Consider the following 26754-nt stretch of genomic DNA (forward strand, 5'->3'; position numbering starts at 1 on the left):
TTCTCTCTCCCTCTCTCTCTCTCTTCTCCCTATCGTTCCGTTCCTGCTCCCAGCTGTTCCTATTCCCCTAATCAATCATTTAGTCTTCCCACACCTGTTCCCTATCTTTTCCCCTGATTAGAGTCCCTATTTCTCCCCTTGTTTTCCGTTTCTGCCCTGTCGGATCCTTGTATATTGTTCACCGTGCTGTGTCTTTGTATCGCCCTGTCGTGTCGTGTTTTCCTCAGATGCTGCGTGGTGAGCAGGTGTCTGAGTCTGCTACGGTCAAGTGCCTTCCCGAGGCAACCTGCAGTTTATTATCGAGTCTCCAGTCAGTTCTCGTGATTACGAGTGGAATTGTTTTTTATACTTTATTTACCGCTCCGATTTGTCTAGGAGTATTGCTATTTCCTTAAACTGGATTAAAGAATCTGTTTTCGCCAAGTCGCTTTTGGGTCCTCATTCACCTGCATAACAAACTCCTCTTTCTATTCTGGTTAGAGCCAGTTTGCACTGTTCTGTGAAGGGAGTAGTACACAGCATTGGACGAGATCTTCAGTTTCTTGGCAATCCCTTAATTTCTCAGAACAAGAATAGACTGATGAGTTTCTGGCCATTTTGAGCCTGTAATCGAACCCACAAATGCTGATGCTCCAGGTACTCAACTAGTCTGAAGAAGGCCAGTTTTATTGCTTCTTTAATCAGGACAACAGTTTCAGTGCTAACATAATTGCAAAAGGGTTTTCTAATGATCAATTAGCCTTTTAAAATTATAAACTTGGATTAGCTAACACAACGTGGTGTACATTAACAGTTGAATGAGAGGGAAGCCTGAAGTTTCAAGCACGTAAAGAAGCGGTACTAGAATTCCTATCTCAGATCCCTTTTGATTCTCTCCATATTAGCCACAGTGGCCGTTTAGTGCCAGAACGTTCTCCACAGAATAACCATGTTTCCATTCAACCATGTTATGCGGACGTATATAAACACTCCTGACAGGCCTGATGGAAACAGCACATTTGTTGGTATAATGTCGACAATACAAAATACACTAGATGTATCGATTTTTTTGTGGTGAAATAGATCGGGAAATTTGCTGTGGAAACACTTTTACTTGTCAATATTGATATAATAACCGTCACATTGAAGTAAACAAGGATTCACACCATGATGGGTTGTGTTGTCCTCCCACCACGTCGTGGAAAAGCATGAAGAGGTGAATAGGCAAATGAAATAAGTTATGAATTTCACATGGTGGTTAAGTGATGAACGGACGGTGATGAGCTTGATGCAAATTTCCAATAGATATCTAGGGTATTATTTGTATGCTGGTGACATGATGATCGGTGATTGGCTGCCAATTATCAAATAAAATGTATCTTGCTCTTATCCATATGACATCATATAACCTACCCTCTCCACGTTATCAGCAAACTGTTGTCTAGACAGCATGCACCAAGACGAGATTGGGCAAGTTCGCTGTTTATCGCAACAGTTTTTGTGACAAAACCATCCAGTCAGTTTGAAGGAAACACTCTTCCGCTGTTAAAACGTGCATATATTTGCTATGCAAATATTTGATAATTCCCTTGAAAACATTTTTGGGGGGTGGGGGTGGAAACCTAGCTAACAACCATCATCATAGACGAAACGCTAACTGTGCCCCACCTTGAGTTCCTCCAGGTCAGGCCTCTCCATGCTGACCACAGCAGCCAGTAGCTGGTCCTCCAGACCATCCCTGGTCACGGTAAAGTTCATCAGGGTACACTGGGCTTGGAGCTCGGGCTGGTAGTGTGGGCTGGCCAGCTTAGTGTGGAGAATCAGTCTAAAGCTGGGGTTGTACTCACACTCCTTGTCTCCTATCTTTATGTACCTGAGGAGAGGTGGATGGAGAGAGGAGAGGAGAGGAGAGTAGTTGGAGGTGTGATGATTGAAGTCGTGCTGGATTAGGATAAATCCACATTTCAAATGTGTCAATGAACTTCTCGCTTCAATTTCTGACAGTGACCGTGCAAGGTCGGTAGGATTCAGCCTACTGGAACTGGCTGACAGGTTTATTTTAAAGCAGGTTTCAGATTTGACAGAAAATGCTTTGGAAATCACTTAGAGAGTCACGCACCTGCCCTTCTTGATGGTTTCTCTCCCCAGTAGTGGCCCTAGAACAGGGTCTATCGTATCCTCTAGGTTCTCGATCAGAACCACATCACCAGCAGACAGAGCTCTCTCTATGGAGTCCAGATACCTGAGAGACACATGCCCAGAAGTCAACACAGACCCGTGAATAGGAGTTTTACTGTCACTAGAAAGAGCTTAAGCCTTAATCAGTTTTACCCAATATTTTAAAGACTTTTTGTACTATGCTTGTTGATCCGTCTTCTGCACTATCGGTGATGGGTAATAATGTGGAAATTTCATTGAAGAAAATGTTTAATCTACATCGTTATAGCAATTCATTAAACCAGGAAGTGATTCTGAGTAAAGTCTTTCTCACCCACTCTGCCCAATAAAAGAGGCAATTATGGTCTCTATTAAGATTGTCAAGGAGAGCCCATTATATACCCTCTTCAAAAACTCTCTCCAGAACAGCTGCCATCTTGTGACTCACCCTCTCTGTCCGATGCGGATGACGCGTAGATCCTCTCCGTATTTGTTTTTGATCCACTTGACGCCCTGTAGCTGGGGGTCCACCATGAGGGGCCAGCGCTGGCAGGAAGTGAGGATGGTGGCGTTTTCCGTGGACATCCTATCGGCCGGCAGGCCCTCGTTCTGCCACGCCGCGATGTCAGCGTCGTCCATCAGCATGGTCAGAGGGTCCAGGTCAGGGGTCACTGGGATGGGCACCTGGGAGAGAGGGGAGGTGGGATGGGGGACGGTGGTTAGTAAACAAGCATAGAAGCCACAGGCATCAAAATGGCATGGATCAGGACTGGACAACATCCTCTTGGAGATTCATGGGGAGGGGGGGGGGGGCTTTTGGTCCAGTCCTGATTCTATTCATCAGCTGCTTATCAGGACGTTCATTAAATGAATGGCAAACACTTTTACAATGATGTGATAACAGGAATGTTGATTATTATGTGTGTATGCATATGGCTCTGTGTGTGTTGTCCCACCTGTAACTGACTGAGGTATGGTCTCCAGATGTTGTCCATGAGCTGCTGTCGGTAGCGCTTAGTGAAGTATCCCAGGTAGGAGACAAACGCTGTGATGAGGAGGACGTCCCCACACAGAGTCCTCTCCTGACGTCTGAAACTCTCCACTGCCTCCGCCCAACGCACGTTCTCCGACGCCAGACCACCTACCTACAGACCACAACACAATGTGACGCGGCAGGACACAACACCACACATAACCATGGAGTGAGACAGGCCAGATCACAATTCAAGTGGTGCAGTGGTCTAAGGCACTGCATCTCAGTGCCAGAGGCGTCACTACAGTCCCTGGTTCGAATCCAGGATGTACATCACATCCGGACGTAATTGGGAGTCCCATAGGGTGGTGCCAAATTGGCCCAGTGTTGTCTGGGATTGGCAGGGGTAGGCCGTCATTGTAAATAAGAATTTCTTCTTTACGGACTTGCCTTGTTAAGTAAAAAAAATATTATGAAAAAAAATCTAGAATTTTCATACAAATCTCATATTGATACCAAGGCATGATTAACACAAAAGTCAAAGTTAAGGCTCTACAATTAGCATTATGCCCTGAGTGACATTGATTACCCACACTGCACCCTGCTAGTAGTAGACTCATTAAAAAAGTATACCGTCAGTAGCCTGTCTTAATTACAATAACATCAATGAATAGAAGTGTAATAAAATTATAGAACACAGCTGGTTTGAAAATAATAAGCTTAAGTTAGCAATAATGATTACAATGTTGTTTGACACTTTTAGAAAATGCTGATCCTTCTATTCCTTTGTTGGCCTGTCTCTCATCAAGTGGAGATTACCACTCTCACACTGTCAACACAACACATCTCTTTACTGAATACTGATCAGCAGGCGATGTGTATGCCCCCAGGTAAGTGTGTGTGTGTCTGGCCAACTCACCAGGCGGTTGGCAAGAGAGATGGTGCGAGCGGTGGACTCAGCCTCCTGCTGGCATTTGAGCTTGTCGGCCGTGGCTTTCTCAAACTTGGCTGTCAGCTTGGCCAGGTTCTCATTAAGGTGCTGTCACACACACACACACACACACACACACACACACACACACACACACACACACACACACACACACACACACACACACACACACACACACACACACACACACACACACACACACACACACACACACACACACACACACACACACACACACACACACACACACACACACACACACAGACAGACAGAGAGAGAGACAGAGAGACAGAGAGAGAGACGAAGAGAGAGACGAAGAGAGAGACAGAGAGAGAGAGACACAGAGAGAGACACAGAGAGGGACAGAGAGAGGGACAGAGAGAGAGACGGAGAGAGAGACGGAGAGAGAGACAGAGAGAGAGACGGAGAGAGAGACAGAGAGAGAGAGAGAGATTGCTTGGTAAATTGACAGATAAAACTTCAAATGATCTAAACACTTGTTACCCGACGACAAGCTACTCCGGATGAAACAAAACTTTCACAGCTTTCTGAAAGTTGCTGAAATGTGATCAATCTTCACAAAGGATTTATTAGGCATACGGAGTCAGTTATTACAAGGACAAACACAATTAATTGGTGGAGACACACAGGTTCATATTATATGTTACTGAGGATTGCTAATTCCCCCTGGCTCAGGAGCCATTTTCTGCACAAATGCTTTGGCTGACAGTTGAACAAACGACAGGCGGAAAAAAGTGGATTTGGAACTTATTAGAGTCTAAACTAGAAACTCTTCAGGGTTGGACGTTGGCAGACAGCAAGGAGGCTGCTACGGCAGGGCTGCTACATGGTCTGACTTCATAAAGAGGGACTGCATAGACGCTGCTAAGGATGAGGGTCTGAATGTCAAATACACAATAGGCCGTTGACTCACAGCTATTATATACAGCTATTGGGATTGTCATCTTGAGAGAGATATAACAGCCTCTGAATAGAATGTATTTTATACTCCCTTAAAGAAACATACAATTTATTATTAGGTAATTAGATGAATTACATTTTCACAATGTGACTTCTGATGCCATGATATAGTGGACTATAAAACCAAGAACTAAGAACTGTTTCTAAATCAGATTCATCCTGATCAGTGTTAGGTTAACGCACGTTGATCTTGGTCTTGATGACTGTGAGTTTTTCCTGGGCTGCAGCCAGCTCAGCGTTGGCCTTGCTCAGAGCCTGTCTCTTGGGCTCCACCTCACAGAACACCTGGTAGAACTTGACGATGTTTAGGACCCAGGAGCAGAGGCCCGCCGCAGCGTTGGACTTAGAGGCCACTAGTTCGGGCTGGAACTCTGGGTCCTGCAGAGTTGGCATGGGGTGGAGGGACACGATTAACACGCTCAATGAAAATGTGCTGCTTGACATCATGTCCGAGGTTATGCAAGCTGGTAAGTACAACTGGTCTTGCATGTTGAGTTCTTGGGTACTCTAACAGATTCAACACTCTCACCTTCCTCAAAAGTCTGTACCAGTAGGTAAGGCTGTATGACTGTACTCTACCAGCAGGTAAAGCTGTATGACTGTACTTTACCAATAGGTAAGACTCTATGACTGTACTCTACCAGCAGGTAAAGCTGTATGACTGTACTCTACCAGCAGGTAAAGCTGTATGACTGTGCTCTACCAATAGGTAAGACTGTACTCTACCTGTAGATAGGGCTGTATGGCCTTGAGGCAGGGCTCTGGGATGTTCTGCTTGTTGAAATGGACCAGGGAGTCCAGGAAAGCATCTACTTTGGCCATCATCACCTTGGCAGCCTTCCAACTACGGTCCTTAGGAACCCGACCACCCGGTGCCATCAGAACCATGACTGCAGCGGTCACGTTGGTCACAGCCACCACAGGAGAACCAAACGACTTCAGCTCAGTCAGGTTGTTCTGGAGGGAGAGATGGAGGGAAGAAAGAATGGATTGAAAGAGAAAGTGCATTTGGAGGACATCAGCTTGACCAGGCTTTTATGAAAAATGAGAAGGAGGGATAGAGACAATGACAGAGATTAAAAACTGGAATGCACTTGAAGGACTTCCACTCTGCCAGGTTATTCAGTGCCAGGGAAGGATGTATAAAAACATATGAAAAAGTGGATTTCATTCAAAGGACTACAGTTACATTTATATGATATTTTAGTCATTTAGCAGATGCTCTTCTCCAGAGTGACTTACAGTTAGTGCATTCATCTTAAGATAGGGGCGACAACCACATACTGTATCACAGTAAATACACTTTTCAATAAAGTAGTCTTTAATCAGCAGTTCAGTCAGGGCATTCTAGAAAAAAAGTAGGTTTATAAAAATTGGAACAGTTTTCTGACTTTGAGAAGAAGAAGAAGGAAGAAGAAGAAGAAAACAACAGGGAATACTAATTGGAGTCTTTAGAGCGGGTAGCCTAGCCGGAAAAGAGATGTCAGTTCTGGTTGGGTGAACACAGAACACCTTAAACCACTCAGGTGCTTAGTGAATCCCACAGCTCTCCCATATAAAACCAACAGAGAACTGCTATAGGGCTAGAGAGTAAGAAACCGCTGGACATTGAGCCGTGAATATTTTAGCACATTATTTTGTGGAAAACAACATAATTCCATATCAAATCTGATATACTGGAAATGAAACCCATAAGGTATCAAACTGTGAGTGTATTTGTGTGTTTGTGTGTGTACCTTATTGAGAGTGTTAAGAGCCTCCTGTGCTGCTATGAGGGCTGGTTCAGCCTTGGCCAGATCCTTCTCACAGTCTCTCTGTTTCCCTGTGACCACCACCGCTATGGCCGCCACCTTCTCTTCCTCCTCATCCGCCACAGTCTTCTCCTTAGACACCTGGTCATAGATCAAAGAAAAAGGACGTGGGAATTATTGTCGTACGCAGCAATGCTTCTCACAAAGTCTCAAAGTGATTCACAATAATGCTTTAGAAAATGTGGATTGCAATTATCCAGATTCTAAAAGCACTTTACGATACATTGTTTAGGGAAGGATGAGGGGAACTCGACCCACCCACCACCAACAATGTTTTACAGTGCCACCCACCTTCTCTGTTTCCACACCGACTACCTGGATCAGCCTATCAGCATCTTCGTTCTTCTGCTTGAGCTCCACCTCCTGGGCGGCCAGCTTGGCCTTCAGGTCGTCCACCTATCACAGGAGAGAATAGGAGAGGGCAGGTCATGGTTGAGGTTTGGTTGATTCTTCTACCTGTAATAGTGACCGGTGGAGAGCAGAGTGTCACATGCCTTATATGAGATCTGTGATGACAGGAAGGCTGTATTGCTGATCATTTTTGTCAAGATGATAACGTGTTATAAGCAGAAATCAACACATATATTACACACACAGAATTAATCTGTTATCGACAAATAGAATCTCTGATGTGTGTTTTTACAGGACCAAACATTTTTAAGACCTGACCCTCAGAACAGACATCATTCTATCATTCATATAATATTGATCTATTGCATAAAAAAAATCTATGATTTTCTCAAAGCAGAGAAATGGACAAAAAGGGGACACAAATGGAGAGATAACATGTACACTAACATTCAAAAGTTTGGGGTCACTTTGTTTTTGAAAGAAAAAAAGTCCATTAAAATAACATCAAATTGATCAGCCTCTCTACACTGGCTTCCTGTTTTCCCACAAAAATGGGAAAACACGAAACCCATAGACGTGCACACAAGTACACCAAACAGACGGTCACAATAATTAATCTCGCACAAGGAACCAGGCGGGCCGGCTGACTAATAAAGCCTTACGACTAACTACCTAACACAAAACAGGTGCACTCAATAAACACATAAGGAGGGGGAGGAAATAATCAGTGGCAGCTAGTAGGCCGGCGACGACGACCGCCGAGCGCCACCCGAACGGGAAGGGAAGCGTCCTCCGGTCGGAGTCGTGACAGCTATGGTCACAAGACGCAGGCCTCCTAATTGTCCCTAGAATTTCTAAGCAAACAGCTGGAGGCAGAGCTTTCTTTCTCCTGTAGAGCTCAATTTTTATGGAATGTCCTGCCTACCCATGTGAGAGACACAGACACAGACTCAGTCTCAACCTTTATCTTTATTAAAGACTCATCTCTTCAGTAGGTCATATGATTGAGTGTAGTCTGGCCCAGGAGTGTGAAGGTGAACGGAAAGGCACTGGAGCAACGAACCACCCTTGCTGTCTCTGCCTGGCCCGTTCCCCTCTCTCCACTGGGATTCTCTGCCTCTAACCCTATTACAGGGGCTGAGTTACTGGTGCTCTTCCATGCCGTCCCTAGGAGGGGTACGTCACTTGAGTGGGTTGAGTCACTGACGTGAACTTCCTGTCCGGGTTGTCACCCCCCCTTGAGTTGTGCCGTGACAGAGATCTTTGTGGGCTATACTCAGCCTTGTCTCAGGATGGTAAGTTGGTGGTTGAAAATATCCCTCTAGTGGTGTGGGGGCTGTGCTTTGGCAAAGTAGGTGGGGTTATATCCTACCTGGTTGTCCCTCTCCGGGGGTATCGTCGGATGGGGCAATAGTGTCTCCCGACCTCTCCTGTCTCAGCCTCCAGTATTTATGCTGCAGTAGTTTATGTGTTGGGGGGCTATGGTCAGTCTGTTATATCTGGAGTATTTCTCCTGTCTTAAATATCTCTCTCTAATTCTCTCTTTCTTTCTTTCTTTCTTTCTTTCTTTCTTTCTTTTCTTTCTTTCTTTTCTTTTCTTTTTTCTTTCTTTCTTTCTTTCGTTCTCTCTCTAACAGGGTATCTGAGCTCTAGGACCATGCCTCAGGACTACCTGGCCTGATGACTCCTTGCTGTCCCCAGTCCACCTGGCCGTGCTGCTGGCCTAAAGAAGGCCAGTTTTCTTGCTTCTTTAATCAGGACAACAGTTTCAGCTGTGCTAACATAATTGCAAAAGGGTTTTCTAATGATCCAATTAGCCTTTTAAAATTATAAACTTGGATTAGCTAACACAACGTGCCATTGGAACACCGGAGTGGTGGTTGCTGATAATGGGCCTCTGTATGCCTATGTAGATATTCCATTAAAAATCTGCCGTTTCCAGCTACAATAGTCATTTACAACATTAACAATGTCTACACTGTATTTCTGATCAATTTGATGTTATTTTAATGGACAAAAAATGCGCTTTCCTTTCAAAATCAAGAACATTTCTAAGTGACCCCAAACGTTTGAACGGTAGTGTATACAGTTGAAGTCGGAAGTTTATATACACTTTAGCCAAATACATTTAAACTCAGTTTTTCACAATTCCTGACATTTAATCCTTAGTCACTTAATCATTTAGTCACTTAGGATCACCACTTTATTTTAAGAATGCGACATGTCAGAATAATAGCAGAGAGAATTATTTATTTTAGCTTTTATTTCTTTCATCACATTCCCAGTGGGTCAGAAGTTTACATACACTCAATTAGTATTCGGTAGCATTGCCTTTGAATTGTTTCACTTGGGTCAAACGGATACCTTCCACAAGCTTCCCACAATAAGTTGGGTGAATTGTGGCCCATTCCTCCTGACAGAGCTGGTGTAACTGAGTCAGGTTTGAAGGCCTCCTTGCTCGCACACGCTTTTTCAGTTCTGCCCACACATTTTCTCTGGCATTAAGGTCAGGGCTTTGTGATGGCCACTCCAATACCTTGACTTTGTTGCCCTTGGCCTTTTTGCCACAACTTTGGAAGTATGCTTGGGGTCATTGTCCATTTGGAAGACCCATTTGTGACCAAGCTTTAACCTCCTGACTGATGTCTTGAGATGTTGCTTCAATATATCCATATAATTTTCCTCCCTCACGATGCCATCTATTTTTTTAAGTGCTCCAGTCCCTCCTGCAGCAAAGCACCCCCACAACATGATGCTGCCACCCCCGTGCTTCACGGTTGAGATGGTGTTCTTCGCCTTGCAAACCTTCCCCTTTTTCCTCCAAACATTTCTCCATAGAGTACGATCTTTGTCCCCATGTGCAGTTGCAAACTGTAGTCTGGCTTTTTTTTATGGCGGTTTTGGAGCAGTGGCTTCTTCCTTGTTGAACGGCCTTTCAGGTCATGTCAATATAGGACTCGTTTTACTGTGGATATAGATACTTTTATACCGGTTTCCTCCAGCATCTTCACAAGGTCCTTTGCTGTTGTTCTGGGATTGATTTGCACTTTTCGCACCAAAGTATGTTCATCTCTAGGAGACAGAACGCGTCTTCTTCCTGAGCGGTATGACGGCTGCATGGTCCCCTGGGGTTTATATTGTATGTACAGATGAATGCGGTACCTTTGTTTTGACTGTATGTTTTGTTCATTCCATGTGGAACTCTGTGTTGCTGTATGTGTCGAACTGCTATGCTTTATCTTGGCCAAGTCGCAGTTGCAAATGAGAACTTTATCTCAACTAGCTTACCTGGTTAAATAAAGGAGAAAAAAATGTTTTAAAAAACCAAACTTCAGGCGTTTGGAAATTGCTCGCAAGGATGAACCAGACATGAGAGTCTGTAAGTGAACTAATCTGTCTGTAAACAATTGTTGGAAAAATGACTTGTGTCAGGCACAAAGTAGATGTCCTAACCGACTTGGCAAAACTAAGTCGTTGTTTACAAGAAATTTGTGGAGTGGTTGAAAAACAAGTTTTAATGACTCCAACCTAAGTGTATGTAAACCTCTGACTTCAACTGTAGCTACTGGATAATTTAATAGCGTTAGGCACTAGAACTCTAATCAGACACACACACACACATGCATGCATGCAGGTACAAACACACACTCATGCCACACACACCACACACAAATGAAAACCCGAAACACACACAATTTCCACAGAATGCATGCATGTTTCTACATTACCATCTGACTTCATCAAAATGTTGCACAGGGGAAATAAAACAGAGTGATATTTGTTGTTCTTTGAGATAATGAACTAAACATGACGTGAGAGTGCTGAGGGTGTTGTGTAGAAGATATCTCTGTTGGGTCCTGATGAAATCAATCCAGACAGAACCTGACGAGCACCGAATGAGCCATCAGAGTGATGGGTGGGAGGGGGGAGATGGAGGGAATGAGAGGGAGAGAAAGAGAGCGAGACAGAGGGATGGAGAGCGAGAGGGAGAGAGAGAGAGCGAGACAGAGGGATGGAGAGCGAGAGGGAGAGAGAGAGAGAGTGAGAGAGAGATGGATTGCGAGAGAGAGATCGCTAATTGTTATGAGACGTGGCTGTGAGATAAACAGTGAAATCGCTCTACATCTGGACAGCTCTCTATACACATGTAAACACGTACCACTGTGTATGGGGCTATCTAACACCCACACATAATACCCTAGCTTCTAGACAGGGTGCATTGTCTTTATCAATTAAAATCCGTATAACTGCCTACCACCCTCCCTCTATGGAAGATGAAATTCTGAAGATCTAATTTACAGGAGAGCAGGTATTTTCCCCTACAGTACCATAACCAGTTCATCAGACTGGGAGTCTGGGACCGATACACTAGAACTCATCAGATCATGTTATCAGAACAGAGAAACGTGGTTGAAGAAGCAGAACTATTTCCCTTAATCATTAAAGGCCCAGTGCAGTTGAAATTAAGTTTTTCCTATGTTTTCAATAATATTTTACAACAGCTAATGACACTAACACTGTAAAAGTGTGAAAAAATTGGACAGTTGCTGGTTGAAAATACAATCTACAACTTAATTGTTACCTAGAAAGTATTTGATATTGATATATAAAAACGGCTGCATTGGGCTTTTAAATCATTTTTATATATAACCTCCAATTTTTCCTTTATCTGGCTCCCTGTCAGGGATCTGTGGATGAGGGTAGATTGGAGGTTAGAACCCTCACATTTACACGACTGGAGATGAGACATTAGCCTCCCACAGCGATTAGTGTCAGAGAGACAAAAGAAGAGGAGGAGGTGTGTGTGTGTGTGTGTGTGTGTGTGTGTGTGTGTGTGTGTGTGTGTGTGTGTGTGTGTGTGTGTGTGTGTGTGTGTGTGTGTGTGTGTGTGTGTGTGTGTGTGTGTGTGTGTGTGTGTGTGTGTGTGTAGGTTCATTATAAAGAGTATAAGAGTACTGTTCGCCCACGCAACTCTACACTGATAGAGGCAAGTCTAGGAGCCACACACACACACACACACACACACACACACACACACACACACACACACACACACACACACACACACACACACACACACACACACACACACACACACACACACACACACACACACACACACACACACACACACACACACACACACACACACACACACGTGTATGTGCATGTGTGTGCAGCGCAAGAACTCAGCTCCCCTGATCCGCTCCCAGATACATCCTGTGGTATCAGCGCATCTCAGCTCCAACCCACTCTCCCTCCTCTCATTAAAACACTATTAACACTCATCATCCAAGATGGCTGCCGCAAAAACAGACCAAAATCCAGACCAGAGGAGCTGAATACAGCCCACAGGAATCCCTTTAATATGTTCTCTGGGGAGCCGATGAGTCATTTTCAGCCTCATCTCCTCGTTTTAACCCCTGCAACCTTGTTTATTGTTGTTTACCAGACAGCCGACCTCTGACTTTCTGAATTAAGTGTTGATGTTACAAAACAAGTACATTTATTGCAAGAGGCTTGTCATAGGGACGTGAACACATATAGAACGACCATTAATGAAGCCTGTTGTAAAAGGGGTCAGGGGGTGTAACTGTAATGAACAGTCAACACAATTACAGGGTAAGTATGTGCTGTAATGTATGTATGTGACCTGCTGGGTATTCCTATAGGGGGTTGGTGACACATTGTAATGCATTAATGCTAGTAACGTTGGAGGGTATGTGTGTCACCAACACTATAATTAGACTTTCCTGCGTGTGGGACTTGCTGATGTGTTCATGTCCCTTCAAGTGTTGAATCAGGGAACATACACTGAGTGTACAAAACATTAGGAACACCTAACCTAATATTGAGTTGCACTCCCATTTGCCCTCAGGAAAGCCTCAATTTGTTGATGACTCTACAAGGTGTCAAAAGCGTTCCACAGGGATGCTGGCCTATGCTGACTCCAATACCTCTCACAGTTGTATCAAGTTGTCTGGATGTCCTTCGGGTGGTGGGCTATTCTTGATACACACGGGAAACTGTTGAGCTGAAAAACCCAGCAGCATTGCAGTTCTTGACACACTCAAACCGGTGTGCTTGGCACCTATTACCATAACCTGTTCAAAGGCATTTAAATCTTTTGTCTTGCAAATTCACCCTCTGTATGGCACATATGCACAATCCATGTCTCAATTGTCTCAAGGCTTAAAAATCTCCAGAGCAGAGGAGCTGTTGAGTTTCTACAGGCCATTCTCCAGCCTCTCCATCTAGGTGGTTAAGGTGAGGAAGAGGCTGGTACAGTAGGTTAAGTTAGAATAAAGTAAGGTAAGGTCTGACCTGAGCGGAGGTGCTGTTGAGTTTCTGTAGGCCGTTCTCCAGGCGTTCCATCTTCATGGTGAGATCTCTGCTCTTATTGGCCAGCAGGCTTTGGTACAGCTTGATCTGCTCCAGGAAGGACTTGGGAGTGGTGTAGTTATAGCGCCTCTCATTGGACAGGTACTCCTTGGAGGTGTGGTTCACACTGACGTGGACGTAGGCCATGAACTTACTCACTGACTCCTTCAGCTCCGGCTGGGAGGACAACAGAGGTAGAGTGTTAGAGGTTTTATTGTGGATGATGATTACGAAAGAGAGGGAGAGAGAATGAGAGAGAAAGAAAAGTGTGTGAGAGAAAGAGAGAAACAGAGAGAGAATGAGAGAGAGAGAATGAGAGAGAGAGTGGGAAAGAAAAGTGTGAGAGAAAAAGAGAGAGAAGGAGAGATCTCACCTCAATGTTGTCGACCTCTTGTAGGAACTTGAGGCTGACAGACTCCAGCGCCTCCTGTGGCCACTCATGGAACCAGTCGATGGCTGTACAGTTAACCACAGCTGGAAACTTCCTGCTACGCACCCGCAACTTACTGCCCACCGGAGAAAAGCACAGGGCCACCTACACACACAGAGAAACACACACACACACACACACACACACACACACACACACACACACACACACACACACACACACACACACACACACACACACACACACACACACACACACACACACACACACACACACACACACACACACACACACACACACACACACACACACACACACACACACCGTCAGCCCACTGCCCCCAGGGGAGAAACACACAGCCACCTACCTAGCACAGGGATGAGGAATACAGCTGTATGTGTTTATGTGCGTGTATGTGTATCCACCTTTCTATTTGTGTGTGTGTGTGTTTGTGTATATGTGTGTGATCCAGCCTCTCTAAACACCGACCCATGGGACTCTACTACCCTCATTTATTCTGCTCCAAACCTCATCATAATAATAATACTGCTAACCCCTGGCCTGACGCTTTCCCTCAGACAACAGGGTATAGTGGTGGCACGATCTCATCAGGACTGTAGTCACACAGAGAGAAATGCTGGCCTACAGTTCATACCCAAACTACAGCTCTCACAGCAATATAATAAGACTAGACCTTACTAAAAAAAAATATGTATCTGAAAAATGTCATGAACCTCTGAATAGTATAATCTCTATGGTCTGACAACGGAAGTGGTAACAACTCGGAAGGCAGAGCTGGTTACAGGAACCTGTTTACAACCACTTCTAGGCCAGTTTCATTTGAATGATTATTATTCATGTTTCTCAACTTCTTACCCCCGAGAGAGGTATGAAATTCAAAGAAACGCTCCATGTCCCTGAGCAAGACAGTTTGTCACCTTGAGCTGCTTGCGGACTCGATCGATGAAGAACTTCCAGCAGTTTTCCCGGGTGTCCATCATTCCAAGTCCTCGCACCTCGTTCCTGACGCTCCCGATGATGTTCTCAACCTCGTCATCTGGGAACAGGTCAGGAATCTCACCTGGGATAGAACATTCACATCACACAGAGACATGGTGGGTAACGTACAGTCCTGGGGGGGCGACTGTGTATGGAGGTTTCTGTTCCAGACCATTACTAACTACTACGTAGAAATGTACATTTCTAAGCGCAAGTGCCATAGATGCTACCTGTGCATCCCACATATAGGGTCATATATTGGAACACTCCAATATGTTGTTGAAGTATCTAAACCAATGGGGATCTCACCGATCATATAACATTCAGGTCTAAACCAATAGGGAGCTCATCTACACTAGAACATTCAGATCTAAACCAATAGGGAGCTCATCTACAATAGAACATTCAGATCTAAACCAATAGGGAGCTCATCTACAATAGAACATTCAGATCTAAACCAATAGGGAGCTCATCTACAATAGAACATTCAGGCCTAAACCAATAGGGAGCTCTTCTACAATAGAACATTCAGGCCTAAACCAATAGGGAGCTCATCTACAATAGAACATTTAGGTCTAAACCAATAGGGAGCTCTTCTACAATAGAACATTCAGGCCTAAACCAATAGGGAGCTCATCTACAATAGAACATTCAGATCTAAACCAATAGGGAGCTCATCTACAATAGAACATTCAGGCCTAAACCAATAGGGAGCTCATCTACAATAGAACATTCAGATCTAAACCAATAGGGAGCTCATCTACAATAGAACATTCAGATCTAAACCAATAGGGAGCTCATCTACAATAGAACATTCAGATCTAAACCAATAGGGAGCTCATCTACAATAGAACATTTTACATTTACATTTAAGTCATTTAGCAGACGCTCTTATCCAGAGCGACTTACAAATTGGTGCATTCACCTTATGACATCCAGTGGAACAACCACTTTACAATAGTGCATCTAAATATTTTAAGGGGGGTGAGAAGGATTACTTTATCCTATCCTAGGTATTCCTTAAAGAGGTGGGGTTTCAGGTGTCTCCGGAAGGTGGTGATTGACTCCGCTGTCCTGGCGTCGTGAGGGAGTTTGTTCCACCATTGGGGAGCCAGAGCAGCGAACAGTTTTGACTGAGCTGAGCGGGAACTGTACTTCCTCAGTGGTAGGGAGGCGAGCAGGCCAGAGGTGGATGAACGCAGTGCCCTTATTTGGGTGTAGGGCCTGATCAGAGCCTGGAGGTACTGAGGTGCCGTTCCCCTCACAGCTCCGTAGGCAAGCACCATGGTCTTGTAGCGGATGCGAGCTTCAACTGGAAGCCAGTGGAGAGAGCGGAGGAGCGGGGTGACGTGAGAGAACTTGGGAAGGTTGAACCCTAGACGGGCTGCGGCGTTCTGGATATGTTGTAGGGGTTTAATGGCACAGGCAGGGAGCCCAGCCAACAGCGAGTTGCAGTAATCCAGACGGGAGATGACAAGTGCCTGGATTAGGACCTGCGCCGCTTCCTGTGTGAGGCAGGGTCGTACTCTGCGGATGTTGTAGAGCATGAACCTACAGGAACGGGCCACCGCCTTGATGTTAGTTGAGAACGACAGTTTGTTGTCCAGGATCACGCCAAGGTTCTTAGCGCTCTGGGAGGAGGACACAATGGAGTTGTCAACCGTGATGGCGAGATCATGGAACGGGCAGTCCTTCCCCGGGAGGAAGAGCAGCTCCGTCTTGCCGAAGTTCAGCTTGAGGTGGTGATCCGTCATCCACACTGATATGTCTGCCAGACATGCAGAGATGCGATTCGCCACCTGGTCATCAGAAGGGGGAAAGGAGAAGATTAATTGTGTGTCGTCTGCATAGCAATGATAGGAGAGACCATGTGAGGTTATGACAGAGCCAAGTGACTTGGTGTATAGCGAGAATAGGAGAGGGCCTAGAACAGAGCCCTGGGGGACACCAGTGGTGAGAGCGCGTGGTGAGGAGACAGATTCTCGCCACGCCACCTGGTAGGAGCGACCTGTCAGGTAGGACGCAATCAAGCGTGGGCCGCGCCGGAGATGCCCAACTCGGAGAGGGTGGAGAGGAGGATCTGATGGTTCACAGTATCGAAGGCAGCCGATAGGTCTAGAAGGATGAGAGCAGAGGAGAGAGAGTTAGCTTTAGCGGTGCGGAGCGCCTCCGTGATACAGAGAAGAGCAGTCTCAGTTGAATGACTAGTCTTGAAACCTGACTGATTTGGATCAAGAAGGTCATTCTGAGAGAGATAGCGGGAGAGCTGACCAAGGACGGCACGTTCAAGAGTTTTGGAGAGAAAAGAAAGAAGGGATACTGGTCTGTAGTTGTTGACATCGGAGGGATCGAGTGTAGGTTTTTTCAGAAGGGGTGCAACTCTCGCTCTCTTGAAGACGGAAGGGACGTAGCCAGCGGTCAGGGATAAGTTGATGAGCGAGGTGAGGTAAGGGAGAAGGTCTCCGGAAATGGTCTGGAGAAGAGAGGAGGGGATAGGGTCGAGCGGGCAGGTTGTTGGGCGGCCGGCCATCACAAGACGCGAGATTTCATCTGGAGAGAGAGGGGAGAAAGAGGTCAGAGCACAGGGTAGGGCAGTGTGAGCAGAACCAGCGGTGTTGTTTGACTTAGCAAACGAGGATCGGATGTCGTCGATCTTCTTTTCAAAATGGTTGACGAAGTCATCTGCAGAGAGGGAGGGGGGAGGAGGATTCAGGAGGGAGGAGAATGTGGCAAAGAGCTTCCTAGGGTTAGAGGCAGATGCTTGGAATTTAGAGTGGTAGAAAGTGGCTTTAGCAGCAGAGACAGAGGAGGAAAATGTAGAGAGGAGGGAGTGAAAGGATGCCAGGTCCGCAGGGAGGCGAGTTTTCCTCCATTTCCGCTCGGCCTTCCGGAGCCCTGTTCTGTGAGCTCGCATTGAGTCGTCAAGCCACGGAGCGGGAGGGGAGGACCGAGCCGGCCTGGAAGATAGGGGACATAGAGAGTCAAAGGATGCAGAAAGGGAGGAGAGGAGGGTTGAGGAGGCAGAATCAGGAGATAGGTTGGAGAAGGTTTGAGCAGAGGAAGAGATGATAGGATGGAAGAGGAGAGAGTAGCGGGGGAGAGAGAGCGAAGGTTGGGACGGCGCGATACCATCCGAGTAGGGGCAGTGTGGGAAGTGTTGGATGAGAGCGAGAGGGAAAAGGATACAAGGTAGTGGTCGGAGACTTGGAGGGGAGATGCAATGAGGTTAGTGGAAGAACAGCATCTAGTAAAGATGAGGTTGAGCGTATTGCCTGCCTTGTGAGTAGGGGGGGAAGGTGAGAGGGTGAGGTCAAAAGAGGAGAGGAGTGGAAAGAAGGAGGCAGAGAGGAATGAGTCAAAGGTAGACGTGGGGAGGTTAAAGTCGCCCAGAACTGTGAGAGGTGAGCCGTCCTCAGGAAAGGAGCTTATCAAGGCATCAAGCTCATTGATGAACTCTCCGAGGGGACCTGGAGGGCGATAAATGATAAGGATGTTAAGCTTGAAAGGGCTGGTAACTGTGACAGCATGAAATTCAAAGGAGGCGATAGACAGATGGGTAAGGGGTCAACAAACAGCAGCAATGGCAAATCAAAGGAAACATTTGTTTGCCCACGCTAAAGACAGCTATATTGGTCCATTAATACAGGACTAGTAAAGGCCCAGTGCACTACTTTCAAAAAAATGTTATTGTGATTTTTCAAAGGGTGCTGCAGCATGGTAGTGTATACTCACTATACTCAGAACATTCAGATCTAAACCAATAGGGTGCTCATCTACAATAGAACATTCAGATGAGGATAAATCTGCGATATTACAACAACAAAGAAGTTACTTCAAACAACGAACACTGTTTTTCCCACTTGTATAATTTCACATCACTTCATGTGGGATAGAAGAGCAGAATAGGTCCTGCAAATGTTTTTTTACCATGCTGGATGCTTTATCAACAAAACAATAACAGAATGTGCTGGGGCCAACAGTGGCACTGTTTCCTCTAACACTGAAGGGGTGTAAACAGGAGGTAGTGACAGGCCAGGGTCCTAGTGACTGGATGACTCACATCACTGATTTACGGTGAAGCTCTGAGCATTACTATTACAGTACTGCAACTCAGACTCACAGGAAGACAGAGAGGAGAAAGAAATCCTGTTTCTTTAGGTTTTTACTTCCATGTCTCCTCCTCATCCATCTGAATAATGGAATAGAATTGTAGTTTAGAACTGACTTGTTTGTCTATCCGGAGGTGGACATTTGCGTTTGGCATCACCTCTAACAGTGATGCAGTAGCAGTGTTTCAGCACACTCACACAAAGCCATGTTAACTGGCTGTTCTTCTTTGTGAAATAGAGAATTCTCATCTCATTCATCTACATGGGCAGCTATTGGCAAGGCCAGATACAGTATATTGGAGCTCTTTGTATATGGCTCTGGCTTCCCCTGCCTTACCTAATGCCAACAGAGTGACACATAGCCTTCTTTCCCAATGTCCCAGCCAACCCCAATGCCAACCTCCCTCCCCAATGTCCCAGCCAACCCCAATGCCAACCCCCTTCCCCAATGTCCCAGCCAACCCCAATGCCAACCCCCTTCCCCAATGTCCCAGCCAACCCCAATGCCAACCCCCTTCCCCAATGTCCCAGCCAACCCCAATGTCAACACCCTTCCCCAATGTTCCTGTCCCATTCGTACCCGATGCCAAAAGATCGTTGACCAGAACGAGGAACTTCTCATCTGCCACCTGGGCATCAGTCATTAGCAGCACCGTGCCAACATTCTTCACGCCAGCTTTGATGTAGAGGGATGCCAGGTCAGTCTGATGGGGGGATGACAGGAGAGAGAGAGAGAGAGAGAGAGAGAGAGAGAGAGAGAGAGAGAGAGAGAGAGAGAGATAAGTGTGGAGGGAAGGAGGGTGGGAGTGGAGAAGGGAGAGAGAGAGAGAGGGAGGGAGCATTTAGCTGGTCAGCTGCTAGACATAAGTTCCCAGTAGAACAGAATGGGGAACATTTGTAGTTTAAGTCATGCAATATGCAATGGTCTCGGTCAGTGCATGCAGGTGCGGGTGTGTGCGTGCGTGTACCTTGAGGTCAGGGATGCCGTAGCCTTTCCTGAGGGTAATTTGGAACACTTCCAGGTTGGAGATGAAGGCAGCCAATCGAGTGAGGCTCTGCTTGCCGCTGCCGCCTACGCCGACCAAAAGAGCGTTACCACGTGGAGACTCCAGGATACGGTTGATACGGCAACTACAGGAGGGGGGAGAGAGAGAAGGAGGGGAATAAAGGGATAGACGGGAAATAGAGAGAGGGACAAAAGCAGAGGTTTTAAGAGGCAATCGCCATTATTTACTGATGATACGTCATTAAAAGTGTTTCTCAGTTCATTACTTTTTTATTAGTAACATAGCAAAAGAGGGACCTATAATAAGTACATTAAAAAGCCAAATAGAGGTTTCTCCTTCCTACATGTGAGCCATAGCGTCTTCAAACAGAACCAGGTTGAGGACAGCGTTGACTTCGTTATAGCTGTCCAGGACCTCCAGTAGTGTCTTGTTGAGGGAGCTCCAGGACTGGACAGCCATGTACCGGGGCTCCCCCAACCCCGAGGCGAAGTGACAGAACATGTTCATCTCCCTGGCCTGCTCCAGCATCTCCTCCATATCCTGAGGGGAGACACATTCTGTATGCATCCCAAATGGCCCCTTATTCCCTATTTAGCGCACTACTTTTGACCAGGGCCTGGGCTCTGGTTCAAAAGCAGTGCACTATATCAGGAATAGTACGCCATTTAGGACAGAGCCTCAGTTAGCTACAGTGGAACGGTTAAATGGAATCAGTCTGGACAGGGAGGAACTCAGCATTCAGCAAACAAAACATTTCCTGGAGTAGGCTACTCTGTGTTCACTTTTACTAGTTATGTTTAACACTTCAAATATTTATGATAGCGGGATGTTTCTAAACGCAGGCCTCTGTTTGAGGAAATGTACATTCCTACAGTGTATTCCCTAAGACTGCAGCTCATCTGAGGGGAACTGTGATAACGTTCTCCTTTCTCCTGTCTCTTTCTCATTAGAGAACACTTGAAAACGCCGAGCTGACATGCCGGAACCGGAGCTTTATATTTTGGTGGTGTGTGTGTGTGTGTTCCCTCGCTGCAAAAAAAGTGTGTGTGTGATCAACTTGTGGGTGTGTGTGTGTGTCTGCGTGTATTCCCCTGTGTGTGTAGGTGTCAGTTCCCTGGCTGTAAGCATGAACAGTGTGTTTGTGATAAAGTCAGGAGGGTAGGGAGTCAGGGCACAGCGGTCAGAAAACCATTAAAATGTTTTCCAATTTGCTGGGCTGGTGGCCCAGGCCCTGACAGTCAGTCTCCTGATTACTATTCTCTCCATTCCCCTCCTCTTCCCTCTCCTCGCTGCGCTGGTCACTGATGTCCGGCCTCCAACTCTGAGCAGGCTGTCTAATGATTTCCCCCCCTCCACCTCTTGCTCCGTCTTCCTCTGCTGAACTTGGTAAAACTCTCTCCTCAACAGTGTGTGTGTGTGTGTGTGTGTGTGTGTGTGTGTGTGTGTGTGTGTGTGTGTGTGTGTGTGTGTGTGTGTGTGTGTGTGTGTGTGTGTGTGTGTGTGTGTGTGTGTGTGTGTGTGTGTGTGTGTGTGTGTGTGTGTGTGTGTGTGTGTGTGTGAGTCAGCGTGTGTTTGCATGCCTGTGTGTGAAGTGTGTGTGTGAAATGTGTGTGTGAAATGTGTGTGCCCGTTCTTTTGTCTGTGGGTGTACGTCCATGTGCGTTCCTGCGTGTCTGTGTGCCTGTGGGTGTGTGCCTGCGTGTATGTGCCTGCGTGTGGGTGCCTGTGCGTGTGTGTATGGGAGTACGCCCACGTGCTCGCCTGCGTGTGTGTAGGGGAGTACGTCCACGTGCTCGCCTGCGTGTGTGTGCCTGTGTGTGTGTGTGTGTGTAGGGGAGTATGTCCACGTGCTCGCCTGCGTGTGTGTCTCCATTTCTTTGGGTGGAACTTGGTAAAACTCTCTCCTTACCTCATAGAACTTTTTCACAGTGTCTGCCTGCAGCTTATCAAAGGCCTGTGTGTCTCTGTCCTCCACCATCTTGTCTCTGTAGACACGGTTGGACTCATGGAGGTAGATCTTCACCAGATCCACAGGACCCCTCAGACACTCACAGGTACAGAACAGAATACCCTGGTCAGGACAGGAGGCAGATAAAGTCAAGTTATACCATAAAAAGGATCAGATTCTGAAAGATAAATGTGGGTAAGTCGATCACTGTTGGGTCTAAATTCTGGTAGAAAAGGAGTGAGAGAAAGTAAGACCAGGAGTTTATGTAAGTAAGAAAATAAATCAATGGGACTTCTTGGTTTGATTTCATGTATATATTCTGAGCAATCACTGTTTATTTAAGAGACACATATTTCATAAAAGTAAGACCATTTATCATACTTTTCTCTTCACAAGCTAAACCCTGGCATCTCCAACACGCTCCCAAATGAATTGCATGGCAAACTTCAGATCAATCAAATAATACCTTCCAACAGATGAATGTCTAACTAATCTAAGATGATATGCTTTGCTCTGGATGAGCTAAACACTAACATTGTCCCACAGGGAAAGACTAGAACTCATCCATGTCTCAGTGTAATCCCATCTCCTCTCCCAGCAGCTGTCCTAGCATGAGGAATAGGCCCGGTGAAGCCCCGGCACTGTTTGTCCCTTTCTGCGGCCCGTCACCGAGGGAAAAAAACACAAACTAACAGATGCTGTGTGCTCCAGGCAGCAGAACGTATGCAAATCAACGTCGTCATCATCACCTCGCGTGTTACAGCCAACTGAATCCGATCTGATGATGACTGTCGTAACGGAGTGCGTTGGAGGTATCTGTGTAATATCTTCCTCTTCTTTTCCTTCAGTCATTCTTTGGCAGCCTCCCCACCCCACCCCTCTTCCCCCTCTATCATTGTCCACAGAAGAGAGGGATGGGTATGAGTCAGAGCATTGATTGTTCTCTCTGCTACCGATGCACCAAGTCTTTAACTAAACAGTTAGTTAAATAGTTAACCAATAGCTACCTGGACTACCCTTCTTGCACTCTTTTGATTCATCAAATGCGCCGATGTTACTGTTTATTATCTATCCTGTTGCCTCGTCACTTTTTTCCTACCTACATATGTACAAGTCAACCTCAATTACCTTGTACCCCTACACATCGACTTGGTACCCCGTGTATATAGCCAAGGAATGTGTATTTATTCCTTGTGTTATACTTTTTCTATATATATATATATATATATATATATATATATATATATATATTATTTTCTCTCGGCATTATTGGGAAGGGCCCGTAAGTAAGCATTTCACTGCTAGTCTACAACTGTTGTTTACAAAGCATGTGACAAATACAATTTGATTTGATTTCGTCTGAGGCTTGTTTCCACTCCTCTCTGCCGACCAGTCGCTCTGGGTTCCGAACAACACCTCTCCTCCTCCCTGGTTAACTACTACAGCTATCCCCAGCTCAGCGGACTGGGCTTTCTATGTTAGACTGACAGTACAATTAAGGTTGCACATTGGGGAATATTCAGAGGTGAAACTTTCGTGGGAATTAACGGGAATATATAGGAATTAACGGAAATATATGTACATTTATATTCATAGCATTTAAATGTAGATGTTTTTTGCATTGGATATATTTACCATCAGCAGACATAATTGCAAATGATTAAATCCTGACAATATACATTTTTAAAAACTATTTAAATGAGTTGACTCTTCACATGGGATGATTTCACTGAACAGCAAAAGCAAGGGAATATTGAATGATCCCCATTTTTTTTTTTTTTTCATTTGCCCTTTATTTAACTAGGCAAGTCAGTTAAAAACAAATTCTTATTTTCAATGATGGCCTAGGAACAGTGAGTTAACTGCCTGTTCAGGGGCAGAATGACAGATGTGTACCTTGTCAGCTCAGGGGTTTGAACTTGCAACCTTCCGGTTACTAGTCCAACGCTCTAACCACTAGGCTACCCTGCCACCCATCCATTACATCTCCCAAAAACGTTTTCAACATATTATCTGTAAAATGATAGTCTAGAAACTAAAGCTTTGGTTGTCTTCCTCTCAGGCTTCCATGTCTTCGCCCTGGACCTCCTCAATGTCCACCTCTTGAACATCAGACTCTGAGGCCTCATCTTCACTGTCACTTTCCAACCTTGTTGAGGTTGTCAGGCTCAAAAAGCCTCAAATTTGCCCGGATGGCCACCAATTTTGTTGCATGCTTTGGTGTGTGTGTTCCCAAACAAGGACCAGTTGCGCACTGAGGTGGCTGATGTTGGCTGATGTTGGTGGGATTTAGAGGATGATGGAGGCTACAGGGGAAAGAGCCTCAGATCCACAAAATCCCTTCCAACAGGTGGCTGATGAGATACAGTATGTTGGCACGACTGCCATATTGCATCTCCATCCCAAAGCCCTTGCATGGAAGTGTACTTCACCAGACTGACATGAACCTTGCACTCATCCAGGCCAAGGTGGCGAGACACAGTAGTGATGACACCATATGCATCTGCACCAGACAGGATGCTCTTGCCAGGATACTTGGAGTCCAACATGTATGCTGCGGCGTGTAGGGACTTCAGGCTTAAGTCTTCACACTTTTTGATGTATTTCAGAGCTGCAGTTTCCTCTGCTTGGCGCAACAGTGAAGTGGGCAGGGCAGTACGGATTTCTTCTCTTACATCTGCAAGCAGAGTCTGAACATCACACAGGATGGCATTGTCTCCGTCAATCCGCGCAATGGCTACTGCAACAGGTTTCAAGGCTGCTTACCACTCTCTCCCACAATACATAATTCAGGAGGATCCTCTTGATGGGGCTGTTCATACGGCTGAATGTGATATGGCCATTTCTTGAAGAGACTCCTTCCACTCCAGGAAACTGTCAAACATGATGACGACACCACCCCAACGAGTGCTGCTGGGCAGCTTCAGTGTGGTGCTCTTATTCTTCTCACTTTGCTTGGTGAGGTAGATTGCTGCTATATGAAGACCCTTCACATACCTAACCATTTCCTCAGCTCCTTTTTAGAGTGTATCCATGGTTTTCAGTACCATGATGCCCTTGAGGAGCAGATTCAATGCATGAGTAGCACAGCCAATGGGTGTGATGTGATGGGTAGGACCCCTCCACTTTAGACCAAGCAGCCTTCATGTTTCACAGCATCTGTGGTCTAAGGTCATTGATGACTGCCTTCAGCTCATCTGCAATGTAGAGACCGGTGTGTCTGTTGTCCCTTGTGTCTGTGCTCTTGTAGAATACTGGTTGAGGGGTGGAGATTATGTAGTTAATTATTCCTTGCCCACGAATATTCGCCCACCCATGAGAGATGATTGCAATACAGTCTTCTTTCTCTATGATTTGCTTGACCTTCACTTGAACTCTGTTGAACTCTGCATCCAGAAAATGAGTAGATAAAGCATGTCTGGTTGGAGGGGTGTATGCTGGGAGAAGAACATTCTGAAATCTCTTCCAATATGCATTGCCTGTGAGCATCAGAGGTGAACCAGTTGCATGCACAGCTCGAGCAAGACATTCATCAGCATTTATCTGACTACGTTCCTCCATTGAGTCAAACGTATGATTCCAGGAGGACCATGAGCTGTTGCTATCGATAAGGTGTCTGATTCCAGGAGGACCATGAGCTGGTGCCATCGATAAGGTGTCTGATTCAACATTTTCACCTCGAATAGAAGTAGAGGGTCTTTTGTCAGAGGTTGCTTGTCGTGAGCTTGAGGGAACTTTTTGCACTATGCCAGATGATTCTGCATCTTTCTTGAATTCTTCACATATGATTTAGCATAGTATTCGTAAATGTACACAGCTTTTCCTTCTACATTAGCTGCAGTGAAATGTCTCCACACATCAGATTTTTTAGTGGCATTTTCCTGTAAAGGTTAGAAAAGTTAGATTAAACTCTTTTGTAAGATAAACATTATAAAATTAAATGTACGGAAACAGGTGAATTAACACTCCTCAGTTAGGAGGCTCAAGCAAGCTAAAACCCACATGGCAGCAAAAACTAACTAGCAGAAATTGTTAACATGATTTAAACACACTTTGCTGTAGGTTACTATTTACTAGTTAACAAAAAATAATGTCTGCCGTATAAAATCTATTCACCCCACCCAGTATTGCAATCAAAACTTACCAGAAAGCATGTAGTCCTTGGCTCAGACATTGTAGTAGTGTTGGCTCAATAGCATCTCAGTAGTGTGCAAGATCTTGAGAATCAGCTCTTGAGAATGATGTGATGGAAGAGTGCTTTGCACATGTGATGGAAGAATGCACTGTGTATTCAGAGGGTTGCAATTTAACCAAAATATGCCCCAAGACCTAGAATTGCCTTATGTGTATCCCACAAAAACGGTTCACTGTTATAAGCTAACTTTTTTGATGAATTTAAGCAACATTCCCCAAATTGCCAGGCTTAACCTCCCATGGAAAAATTCTGGAAATATCCTGGAAAGTTTGTGACCCTTTGCAACCCTAAGTATAATATAATACAGTAGATGGAGTTCTCTCTACTAACCATGCTGACATAACTTTCTCTCATCTCTCCTGCTCTCTTCTCTCCATTTCTCCTTCCCTCCTCCCCCTCTCCTACCCATCGCTCTTCTTCTCCCTTGTTCTCACTTTCCCTCATTCCCACTCTCCTTCTGTTCTACCAGAGCTCATTTAGGGTGATGTTCGCCAGACAGATCCCTGTTATGCCCGCTGGC

At 45.6% G+C, this 26754-nt stretch overlaps 1 protein-coding gene across 2 annotated transcripts in view; it reads right to left on the reverse strand.

Moving 5' to 3' along the window:
- Positions 1-26754, reverse strand: part of dnah9 (dynein, axonemal, heavy chain 9) — a 151310-nt gene that overhangs the window by 73659 nt on the left and 50897 nt on the right. Inside the window, exons 46-62 of one of the 2 annotated variants that reach the window (XM_046356967.1) lie at positions 22001-22162; positions 20435-20631; positions 20053-20215; positions 19665-19788; positions 14915-15057; positions 13959-14120; positions 13529-13762; positions 10933-10935; positions 7145-7249; positions 6779-6934; positions 5769-5999; positions 5226-5420; positions 4029-4148; positions 3093-3281; positions 2585-2820; positions 2099-2221; positions 1648-1852 (exon numbers count right to left, since the gene is read on the reverse strand). In XM_046356967.1, the coding sequence (XP_046212923.1) occupies positions 1648-1852; positions 2099-2221; positions 2585-2820; positions 3093-3281; positions 4029-4148; positions 5226-5420; positions 5769-5999; positions 6779-6934; positions 7145-7249; positions 10933-10935; positions 13529-13762; positions 13959-14120; positions 14915-15057; positions 19665-19788; positions 20053-20215; positions 20435-20631; positions 22001-22162 (2748 nt within the window). The remainder of the gene's footprint in view (positions 1-1647; positions 1853-2098; positions 2222-2584; positions 2821-3092; positions 3282-4028; positions 4149-5225; positions 5421-5768; positions 6000-6778; positions 6935-7144; positions 7250-10932; positions 10936-13528; positions 13763-13958; positions 14121-14914; positions 15058-19664; positions 19789-20052; positions 20216-20434; positions 20632-22000; positions 22163-26754) is intronic. The other variant, XM_046356968.1, reaches the window with a different exon arrangement.

The sequence above is a fragment of the Oncorhynchus gorbuscha genome, linkage group LG07, assembly GCF_021184085.1.
Source record: "Oncorhynchus gorbuscha isolate QuinsamMale2020 ecotype Even-year linkage group LG07, OgorEven_v1.0, whole genome shotgun sequence".
In the NCBI taxonomy this organism is placed as follows: domain Eukaryota; kingdom Metazoa; phylum Chordata; class Actinopteri; order Salmoniformes; family Salmonidae; genus Oncorhynchus; species Oncorhynchus gorbuscha.